Source organism: Pempheris klunzingeri, chromosome 17, assembly GCF_042242105.1.
Source record: "Pempheris klunzingeri isolate RE-2024b chromosome 17, fPemKlu1.hap1, whole genome shotgun sequence".
Classification (NCBI taxonomy): Eukaryota; Metazoa; Chordata; class Actinopteri; order Acropomatiformes; family Pempheridae; genus Pempheris; species Pempheris klunzingeri.
In genome coordinates this window covers 7,716,401-7,728,767 of record NC_092028.1, presented here as the reverse complement: position 1 = coordinate 7,728,767, position 12,367 = coordinate 7,716,401, and the positions used below count along the sequence as shown (strand labels likewise).

The following is a 12,367-nucleotide window of genomic DNA, read 5'->3' as shown; positions in this document are numbered from 1 at the left end:
CATGGAAGATAAACCCACAGATGAAGTCATCGGATGTTTCCAGAATACAGTTTCTTTTGACACAGTTTTAACAGTAGAGAATCATAGAGAAATATAGTAAGGAGAGCCAGATGTGTACTCCATGTCCACTGTCCTCAGGAAAACCAGTAGTGAAAATAGATTATTACACACAACATGACTAAGAGCATGAACGCAGTGTGAACTTAAAGAAAGAAAGCAGAATTCATGTTGGAAACATACATTTTACAACTAGTTTTTCTCAGTTGTCGCTCACTTGCAGCCTGATGACAGGTTGGTAGCAGTCAGACATGGTGGCCACCATGGTAACGGTATCATTTGTATGGGTGAGGCTGGGGCCCTTTGCTTTGCCTCTGATAAAGGTCGTGTTAGTATTTTTGGACATCTCGCGAAAAAGATCACGATCACACTCCGTGCTGATGCCAAACAGCCCCAGCGCATATTGAGTTGACTTCAAGTTGAGGTCAAACGGCACCTTGAACATGACGGCTATTTTCTCAGTGGACTCTTTGGTGGAGTTGTTCAGGAGATCGTAGGTGAAGACGCCAACAGATCCTCGCGCTGTGTTCGCAGTCTTGGAGAACAAGGCGTCCCCGGTCGCAGATGGTTTAATAGTCGGTGGTAAAGGAATGAAGCAGCGTCCACTCTCAGTGTGCACTCTACAAACAGAGATTCATGAGGACACTTTTGCAAATAGGACAGCAGATACTAACTAAAAATGGACCTTACCTGGGGTTACACAGAGTGTGTTTGGAACACTCATTCGAAATGTAAACGGTGCACTGGCGATGTGTTGGTAGCACTTTTGCAATATCTTTACCAAGCGACAGAACATTGCCTGTCACTTCCAGACCGCTGCCTGTCCTCTCCAGAACGTTGCCTGCCATTTCAACACCTTGCACCTGCTCAGACACAAAGCATGAAACAGTCCTTTAATATGTTAATAAAAGTATTTGCATGCAAATGCTTTTAATGATGAGTTTAGTGTCAGATGTCATGTCCTTAGTGTGTGGACCTACCTGCCTGTTCTTAGCTGCGATCAGCACCTTTGCTGAAAACTGGTTGTTGGTCTCCCTATTTATATATATCTGATGATGGGCAAAACCTGTTTCTGCAGGAAGTCTTCCAAACAGCATCTAATTACCGATCAAAATTCTTATCAGTCATTCCGTTCAATCCATCCATCACTGCATACCCGCAGAAACACATATTTGTGATTCCTCTGAGTTTGAGTCAGAGGCAAAAGATGCCGCTACCAATGATTCAGCGGGAATACAGAAACGTGTGAAACATATATATCAAGTTGCACAAAATGTTTAAGATTAACTGTCTAAAAATGCTTAGTGCCTATATTTTAGAATGTTCAGTTTCAGTGGCGGCTGCAGACTGTGGTTCATGTGTGCAATAGATGGTTCTGTGTCATGGATCACTCCTTCCAGCTACCATGGGGAGGAGAACTGATAGTTTCTCTGGTTTCGCAGCACCATTACTGGCTATTCCACGTGTGCTCAGGTTGCTGGTTGCATCAGTTCACCGAGTTTTCTTTTTTAATCTGAACTCATGTGACTCTTTACATGCATTACATCGACACAGAATTATTCATAATTGTCCTTTTCATAATTGCTATTCTCAGAGTGATGATGACCCATAATAACTGGGGAAAAGTCCCCCTGTGGATTTTTATCACGCCCTCTTTCCATAGCATAGCTTCTTTATCTCCATTTTAAAATCTGCTTGCAGTCAGCCAGTCATTTTATAACCATGGCATGTTATCTTATAATTACCTCTGTGTTAGGCTCCTCTTTCTTACACGTTCTTATGAAGAGTTTCAGCTCGAGCCCTGTGTCCTGACTATAAATGACCCCCCCATGAAATCACAGATTCTCGAACACACACATTAAGACAGCGGCTTTGTGAATACACTGACACTTTTTCAATCACAGATCTATTAAATCGAAGATGATATCACTGATGTCAAGTTTCTACGACACAGTCTCACTTTCACCCACAATACAGAAACACGGGACAGCTGCAGTACAGCACGACAGACATGCTTCACCAAATGAAAATGGTTGGATTTGAGGAGGCGGCGGAACCACTGCTTGTCCACTAGATGTGCGCATCCTGGACATGAATGGTGGAGACACAGTTAAGAATTAAAGACCGAGTCTAATATAGAATGAATGCCTTTTATTGTCGTTGCATCATTAAAAACCATACAGTGAGATTTGGAGTGCTCAACACACACTCACACACACATTCACACAGTAATAAATAATAAGGAATAAAAGTACAAGATAAACGTAAAGAGTTAGCCTCTTGGAAATATTGCACATTGTCCTGAACATTTATTTTGAATACTGAAGTCCACTCTGTATTATCCCAGATACTAAATTACCATGAAATCCAACTTTGCAATGTAACCACCTGTTCACACACACAGACACATAACAACCACTTGATTTATGTGTGACATAATACATGTTACATGTAGGCCGGCCATCGGTTGACTTCAGGCCACGTTAAAGTTACAGATCACACAAGAGACTGAAATACAACTAGATAAAAGCAATGTCTCGTTTTGACAGAACCAAATTGCAACATCAGTTGGGTTGGCCGGAAGATGTAATTGTGTATTTAGTCATCCATTCAAAAACAGATCACATAACAGAAAACATTTTAGCAATGCCAAGGGAACAGGAAACAAACACACAAAAAGTAGTATAGTGTATGAGGTTAGACCCGCCTGGTCTTGACTCAACTGGCATGAACTCTGTCAGACCTGAAAGGTTCCTGCTTTTATCCTACAGAGCAAAACAGGTTGTACAGCCGTCTGTCTGTCATCACTCGTTTCCTTCCCGGCATGGCTCACACTCATACTTTCATTCATTGCGTGATTTTGCAATTTTAAGAACAATGCTTCCCGTCTGCCAGTGTTCAGCAGCTCTGGTGAATGTATCAGGACTGATTTTAGACACGTAGCTCAGGAAACGACTGACTAGACTGTTCCACGCAACTGATCATTGTAGTTTTCTATGATACCAGTAATAAATAATTGAATTAATTAATTTGATTATTGATTTGTATCAGCGTTCTAAATCATGCAGAACATCATTGTAATGACAGACGGAGCCTGTGGCCCTGATGATGATCTTATTGATTTAGAAGACACATTTGGTCCTGTTCTATTTGAGGATGCAAGCGTCAAATTTAAAGACCACGCTCTTGAATAAAGGAAGGAAATAAACTCCTTAGAATAACTTTAATGGACTGTGGCACTGCTGATTAAGGGTAGGCCTACCTTATGCAGCCTTGCTACGATGGGGTCTAAGAAGAATAGGTGCATGCATACACACACATTAAATACATACACATTAAGTGGGACGTAAATAATTAAATAGAGAAGGTTGAATGCGAAGTACAATCTAAAGTCAAAGTAAAGTCAGTTTGATGAAATACGTGAAAGTGAGATGAGCAGGGATTAAATGACGGGTGTACAGTGTAAAATCCAGTTTGATAACACTTCTAGGATTTGATGCACACACACACACACACACACGCACACGCACACACAGCCACATATTCCATTAGATATTAAATCAAATCAAAGCAACTTCCCATTTTACAATCAAAGGCTTAGGGGTGTTTGGAGACGATGTATTGCACATATCAAATATGGAGTAGAGCCGAATGAGTATTAACATCTATGATTACATTCAGGAATGCAAATGATATAAAACGATAGTACCACAGTATTGTAGAAGTAATAATAAAATAAAGTAATAATAAAAGTTTTGTAATGCAAAGCGGACTGTGGCTTTACAGTCTGTACAGCATATGACACCCACTATCCTTAGACCCTTGATTCACATCAGAAAAACTGCCCGAAAAAAAAAAAAAGAAGCCTCAGCATGAGCACCAGCGGTGGGATCCCTCTCCCAGGATGGACATCATTCTGTAATGATGCTGCTAATCATTAAATCTCAGCTGTTTTAGAGTGCCACAGTGTCATTGCGTCTGACCGTCCACACTTCTGATTTGTGCTTTGATTCAAATTGAATTCAAAGCTTTCAAATGTTGGTGGCATGTTTCCAAACTGTCACTCCGCAGCAAGCATTGCTCTTACTGCAAAACAACAACTGATTGAACCGTGAACCCGACAACCTTCAGGGGTTTGAGAACTGTGCAGAAATGTGTGCTGAGGGCGTATGGGAGGATTTGCCTTGCAAACCTGCACAACTGTTTGTCTGCTACAATGGCAAGAGCACATTATAATGGAAAATACTACAGTAACAGTCACATGCTGCACTGGGCTCAGTCAGTCATTTGTAAGATGCAATGATATTTTTCATATCTTCCTATTTATAGTATTTGTACAGTTAGTTAAAGAGTTTTTGACGCAGAACAAGCTGAAACCATCTAGCATTCCTCTGCTCACGGGGCATCACTACAGCTATGTGGTGGTTCATTCACCTTGTAGTCTGCAGCATTGGTCACAGTCTCGGTTTAGCTTAACAACAGCAGCTAAAATAATATTTCTTTAGCATCTAAAAGTCGGTTTAGATGGTTGACTGTGGACAATCTCACGACTGTAACTCATGACTATAAAGTAAAATGAATCTGGTAAATTGGAAGTAGTTTAGTGTATCATTCATTTCATAACTTTTAAATATGATCTAACATTATCCACTTCCTGAAGTGTTTATAGTTTTCATTCTTGACTTTGGTAGCAAGCTGTTGTTCGAGGTTGCTTTTTTTAATTAACCTGGTCACTCAAATGAATGCAGAAAACCAAGAATCATGCAGCATATTCAACATATAGTTGAAAATGATAAATGTGTTACCCAAACTATCGAAACAAACTACGATAACAGCAGCATAAAGACGCTTCGGATCATCTGGATAAACTGTAGAGTTGTCCAACTGTTTCTTTTGCCCCAAACCCATGTTGCAGTGTTCTGAGATCTCAGCTAAAAAAATAAAACACAAGCTATTATAAAATGTAGTTTTCCGTTTAATTAAGGACTAATGGACAGTTCACAATCAGCCATTTCTGCCTCTGTGCAATCAATAAAACTTTACATACATAAGTAATTAGTTGCAAACCACTAGTTTATGCAAGTTATTAATGTAAGGGCACAAATTAATTTGAGTACACATATTCCTATCAGAGCTTTTACCACTGATAACAGCACAGTATGTAGGTGGTTCACCTAATTAAAACCCCATGATGAATGTACACTTATTCTAGGTGAGTGTTGAAATGTGATTGAAGCTCTGTATATAGTATCTAACGCGTGAGAATGAAAAGTCAGCGTGACAAGTTGTGTTTCTAAACTCACTGAAAATTCCACACAAAAATAATAAAAGAGAATGAGAAGAACGAAAGATGTGAATATCATTTAGTGGGACAGCTGAGCTTCTCCTCCTTCCTCTCATCTCTTTTTTCCAGGTAGAAGATCTTTCCATCAGGCTGCTTCCTCCACGTCAGCGTTGTGTCTTCAATCAGGCCGTGGTCCTTCAGCGTGTGACTGAACTGAGAATCACAAACATTCTTCAGCATAAAATCACAGTGCGTATATTTTGTTTCCTTGCTCGGGTCAAGGTAGCCTGGATATTTGCCTCCGCTGTACTTTTTTATGAGGTCTGTAGCCTAATTTAAAATTCTGTATGGTAAATGATGGGAGGTCCTCACTGGACCTCTACAATGAGCCCTCTTTATTTTAGCTATGTTTCCTCTGGCAGTGCAGAAGGTCAATGGCTGGTCCCAATTCATTGTGTGTGCTACAGTGCCACCTACTGACTGAGGGGGGCTTGAATCTGACGAACCAAATCTGAATCCTGACATAAAGCATCTTAAAATGCTTGTGAGCAAGGAAAAAACGTGCTTTGGAAATATTAGATAAGAAGTCCATCCACTAATGTGATCGCAGAGGAAGAAAACACATATATCACATGTAACCGACAATAATTAATTTGTCATAACTTTTTATGTCTCCCCCTAGGCCTTCATATAAAAACACAGGGATTATGGGTTTTGCCATTGGGTTTATCATCACTCTGATCTGTGGTACAATCATAGACTGTATACACAGCAAGACATTGCCAAGGAGAGTCCTGTCTTATCTGTAGCACTGGTAGCATTTCAAGCCAAAAAGACTGAATGATTTCTCAGAAACAAAGTTGAAATAACTAAAACAGGTGGACACAACATTAACATATGGTTGTTTCTTTGTTCAGGGCAGTCTTGTGTCCCACATTTAACATCGGGGAGATTGTTAGAAATCCGTGTAAACCAATAATACATACGTTTTAAGTGTTTCACACCACAGACAAATGTGGTATTAATTACCCAGCCAAATTTGAATGATCACCGACTATATGAAATATTCCAAACCCTGAAAGAATAAGCTGTATTCTCTGCTGTGAAACACTGAGGATGAGCAGTAAGTTATGTCAGCATATGTCTGTGTCACCAGTCAACACAAACCATCGTCACACTGGCTATCGGGGTGAAGCTGAATGCTAGAGAGACTAAACTGGTAAAACTTCTGTTTACTTACTCCCAGGAGTCTTTGGCCTTTGACGAACAGACACTCTTTTATAACGTGCTGTGGGAGGAGTCATGCTTAAGGATGCCCCGTTATGTCACTGAGCCACCATTTTAGCCCCACCCAAAAAAAATCCTTAACTCAAAAGTGGGGAAAAAAACGTGTCTGAATTTGCTTTACACTGACTTTAAAGGAAAAAACTGAAATAGGAATACAGAACAGAAGAAAATGAAGCCGTGTTACCACGCTTGTCACTCAGTCATACATAAAAATGACTTTTCTCCTCGTTTTCCACCTGTGTGCCTGTGAATATCAGCAAATCCACCTGCTTGTCCTTGAATTGCTCATTGGAACATGTAATTTGCTAAAGAATCTCTGTGCACTGAACTCATCGTTACCTGCTCCAAGATGTCCTCCGCTGCATCTTCCAGGTCCACAGAGGGATCCTTTTTTGTTACCTTCACCTTCACCACTTGCTGCTTTGCTTTTACTTTTAAAGGAGGAAAAGGTGTTGTTTTTTTCCACATCATATATATATGCACTACCAGACAATTTAATGAGCTACTGACTTAAAATAAAGATAAAAACAATGTGGTGTATTGTATCTCAAATGTGCAGCTTATAGCTCACCAAGAGAGCAGAGAAAGAATAACTTTTGATCACATGTTTCGTCTTCCCATTTGCCTTCACGTAAAAGCGCACAAGGTTTAGCTGGGCCGTTTGGTTTATCATCTTTCCAATTTGGGAATGAATCTGGGCTCCCATCTGACCACTTCCACGAGTCTCTGTAGAGGCCGATCCATATCTGTTGTTCCTGGGCAATCTTGTTGATGTGGTCATTCTCAGCTTGGTTCCTCACACTGGCCAGATCAGTGTGGTGCTTCCTGCAGTAGCTCTGAGCCTCCGTCCACCCCATGGCCTCATTCACAAAGATCAAGCTGGAAGAGGCCCCCGTATCTACATTCGATATGTTTCAGCAACATTGAAAAATGTTAGACATGACCATGAACAAAAATTTGAACAATGCTACATCTTCAGACATTTGCCATTTTGGTTTACATGTGATTCAGTAACGACAACTGTCTACTCTCATCAGTGGTATATCAATGAATGTGTGATGTGCGTAATGTCGTAGAGGTGAAACGCAATCTTTAAGTCAGCTTTGGGTCATTGTTTTACCTTTCGGACCCACAATTCTGCTGATCAACAGTGTGTGTCAACTATTACAGTCTACTTACAACTATTACTTTTCCGCCAAACTGGCAATAGGCAAGAACAATGCTTGTAACCATGGTGACCATGGTAAAACAACAATTAAAAGATGTTGGACAAAAAGAGAAAAAGTTCAGCGACAAAGTTTATGTAGAGTTCAACGAGAATCGAATTACTCAAAGTGACTAAAATGAATAAACGTTTTCTTCGAGGCAGAAACTAAATCAAAATGTGCTCAAATTAACGCCATAACAACTTTATAAAGAAATAACGTGTTAAAAAATGCGTCAGCCCTGTGACTGACTGGTGACCAGTCCTGCCTCCCCCCAAATGGCAGCTGGGATCCGACACTGAAGAGGCAAAATGATCCCTTTATCTTATAAATTGTCTAACTGAACCCACGGCAGCATGTGACTGATGTTTTTGTAGTATTTACTACTTACCATTGTAGCAGACAAACGTGTGTGTGTTTTTGCACGGCAAATCAACCCATTTGCCCTTGCTATCCATTCGTACACAGTTCTGATGTCCACCAATATTATTGGGTTCAGCATTCTCCCACAGTCTGAACTCTGCCTCTCCATCATCATAATAACCCTCCTTTTCCAGTGACCACCTCCAGCTGTTAACATCATCATAGAGTCCTATCCAGAAACGATAATGAAAAGTTTCTGCAGCTTCCACCAGCTGTTTCAACTCTTCCTGGTTGTTGACTGAGGCGAGGTCGGTGTACTTCTCCCTGCAGTGGCTCCGAGCTTCAGCCCAGGGCTTTGCATCATCCACACGTATGTAAGTTTGGGGAAAACAGGGAGGCAAGAAACACAGTCCTGTGAAAATGACAAAAGATTTCTGTGTAGTCTCTGATTAAACAAGACTCTAAGATATAAAGCCCGAAAAAAAACAATACTTGGTTTGGTTTCCTGATCAAATTTTTGAATATTGTAAAATCCCGTTATCATCACCACAAAAAAAAAAAAAAAGTCCTGCTCAGCACCAAACAGCAGACAAGACAAGATATTGGTGCACTTCGCGTTATGGAGGAGCCCAAAAACAGAGTCATTGTACGTTTTTTAAGGCCATAATATGTTAGACTTGTTTCAAATGTAACATGTTAAGTAGAAACTAATACTAACAGCAGTACTAGGAGTGAGTTGCACCTTACTTGTTCCTTGGTAACCACTGTATTGTAAAGGGTGTCAAAGAAATACAAACAAACAAACAAAACAAAATTGCACCGACCTGATAAAACCACAAAAATAAAAGTCTTCCCCTCCATGGCTTTTGCTCTTCTGTCGTCACTCATCACTGAGAGATGGGGTAGTTTGCAAATATTAAGACAGAAATCTGGAACAGCTCTCGCTCAAGAGTTCATAAGACTTGAAAAAACTGATAAATAAGCTATAATAATTACAAGAAAAACCTTGAGGTCAAATACACCCAGATCCTCTCCGGACCGTCTTCCTTTTCTTTCTGTGAGAAAACGACTCACCTGTTGGTCACAGCTGTTGTCTTGTGAGAATTGGGACGGAAAAAGTCCTCTTACTCCGCTTTAGCTGGGGACAAACCCTGAAGACTTGTTGAAACCTACAATCACAGGATAAACTGCACATAACGTCCCAGCAGCTTGTACTTTTTATATGTGGTGACAGAAGGAGGAGAAGTGTGAAGCGTTTGGGGGAGACTGTCAACTTAGAGTGTTATGGATGGAGAGCCAAAACAGTCAAGTTAGCTACAAAACTTCACTCAACATTAAACATCTTCATCATATGATATAGCCAAACAGAATTTCAAGCTTCGAATATTATTTCAAAGAAGCGATGCCTTACCCATGATGTGAATGTGAACGCAAACCGCAGATAAATTCATCATAAGGTATCAGGATGAATGAATGAGTGCGGTTATGTTCACTGCAGCTTCAAATGTGTCCACAAGCCCTCAGAACTGTTTGCTGTCAGAGTTCTTTTTGGATTCTATGCAAAGACATTAACATATTGTTTGCATTGTGCCTCAAAGAGTAAAGCTGACTCTACTTTCCGTTGAAGGCAGGGTCTGTAACGTCGGAGAAACTAGCAGGGGCAGCTAGATTTTAGAAGTATCCTCCAGAAAATACCCACTCCCTCCCTTCAGGTCTCCCTTCAAAGCCACTTCTCCAAAACACATGAGCATGCGCTGCCTGACTGCTGCTGGGGGACAATTCATGAAGTTCAAATAATGAATAATGAATACGCCCAGATAGCCCAGGGGTTTGAGCCCCGGTCATGAACTGCAACAGCTCCAGTTTGTCCATGACCTTTGTTTGACCTTTGTGATTTCTGTCTCTCTGTACCAGGGTCACCGGATGAGAATGGTAGAAATTTGGCACACGAACAAAATGGATTATTTTTATTCTTGAAGTCATTAGGAACAGAAACACAATGTGTCAGACTTAAGGCAGCACTAATGATTATGCTCTTTAACTAATGTAGGCTATGAACTTTTCAGCTTCTGTGCAGAGTCAGAACAGTGTCTGTCTGTGAGCAATCCCAAAAGAATGCTTAAAATCAGATTATAATGACAGTTAGGATCAAAAGTCTCTCTGAATATATTTTTCACAAGAAGTGCGACAGGATTCTGGATTCAGCACAGCTGCTTGTTATGCAGGGCTGTCCTGAGGTTTTTGGTCTGGTCACCCTGCTCTGGCCTCATGTCCTCTTTGGTCACTTTGTCCTATAGAACGGCAGAAAATACCTAAATGATTGTGGCTGTTGAACGATGTGGATCCTTTGGTATACTGATTAAACAGACTGCAGAAGTCCTGCTGCAGTGGTACAGAGGAGCAAAGACAAAAGAGATGGAGCTGTGATCTGCATGTATAGTGAGGCAGTTATGTCAAGAAATAGTAATATTTTACCTGCATGATTTGAATTTTGAATCCAGACTTGTTTTCTGATTGTGCTGACATGTATGGGTCATGTTTTGTGTTTATAACTTCCATGATGTTTTAAAATCTTGCTTTTTATATAGAAGTTGACATTTACAGCAATTGTGCTATATTTATCTCCTTTACCTTCTTTTAAGGTTGGACGAGGGCACGTTGTCAGCAAAATGTTTAAAATGTAATATGTAATGTATATATATATGTATGTAATGTCATAAAATATTATATTATATTGCATTATATAATAATAAAATACCCATAAAACCTGTGCTACACGTGAATATCGCTGAAAATGTATCACATCACATCCACAAAAATGTTTCACGCTTATGGAAACCACTGCCATCAAAAAAGTCTTTCCCTAAATAAGATCAGCCTCTATTTGTGTTCCAGTCGTGGAAAATGCAAGTGTAGGTTTTGCGAATCATCCAAATTAGCAGAGATCTTTACATAAACAAATTCTTGGCCCAAGCCGGGGAAAGCAAAGTGTGACTCTGCCTTGTAAATCTTATGTGTCCCCTAAAGCTAAGGAGCAAAGGGTGATTAACAAGGCATCTTTGGCCTCATCTGTTTTATTAGCCAAGCATTTACTTTTGTCATCCATCACTACACAAGCAAGATCTCTACATACGATTATCTTTGTGTGAGACCAGCAGTGAAGAATACGTTTCTACACTCTGCCCATCAGCAGCAAGGTGGCCGTGAAGACAGCGATGTAACTGCTGTTTCTGGTCTGTAAGGTCGATATCTTTAGGGATTCTTTCTGTAATGTTGTCAGGCTCTGAAATAACAATCTGAGGCTGTCAGTGGAAAAAACAAGCACTTTTGGTGGATGTACTTTGATGGGTGCTGTTGCCCCAAAAGATACCAATGCACCCATTGTGGCTTGTTCACAGCTACCAGCTGAGGTTATCTATTCCAATTCCAACCCTATTTGTACTTATCAGTCATTTTGAACCCAAAATATGTAAAAATGGGTTATAACAGTAATAATAATAATAAGAAGAAGAATGTCAAAATATTTCTATAGTTTTTCTGATTCTCTTTATTTTTGTTTTCACGTTTTAGTTCTTTTTTTTAATAACTACCCTTTCATGTAGAGGTTGAAATTTACACTCAGTATGCTATATTCATCTCATTGACCTTTTTTAAGATTGGAGGAGGGCATGTTGTTGCCAAATAGACCAGCTGCTCTTTGTGTTCAGGCATGGAAAATGTACTTGTTTGCAAATTTAGGTTTTGCAAATCATCCAAATTAGCAGGGATCTTAACACACACAAACAAGTGTACAAAATGAAAATCACCTAGCAGACTTGCTTTATGGTTGTCTCTCACAGTATATTTGGATTTGTCTGAACCGCACATACATTTAACAAGGATTATTGAATTATGGGACATTGTGTGACTGTTATTCCTTGTGGAATCCAGTGGTTACAATTAGGTTTCAATTATGGGATTTAGCTCCATGATGTCAATAGTATTTTTGCCCTGCACATTTGTACCCTATAATTCTTATTGTTATTGATTAGATGTACTCTCTTGTGCTTTTGGAGTGTTGGCGTTAACCTGGTGTTATTTTTTTAGGTATTTATTGTGTATATAAAATACTAACTAAGCTTTTATTCTGAAAACACTCTTTCCGCCGGACAGAACTGATCCAACACTTCCG

The 12,367-nt window shown here is 39.9% G+C and overlaps 1 protein-coding gene across 1 annotated transcript; it reads right to left on the bottom strand.

Moving 5' to 3' along the window:
• LOC139216308 (DELTA-thalatoxin-Avl1a-like) lies at nt 1–1,154 on the bottom strand. Its single transcript, XM_070847399.1, has 3 exons — nt 1,038–1,154; nt 748–920; nt 1–677 (listed from the first exon to the last, which is right to left on the bottom strand). The coding sequence occupies exons 1-3, from the start codon at nt 1,152–1,154 to the stop codon at nt 260–262; spliced, it is 708 nt and encodes a 235-aa protein (XP_070703500.1). The 3' UTR covers nt 1–259.
• Between the last annotated feature and the right edge of the window lie 11,213 nt (nt 1,155–12,367).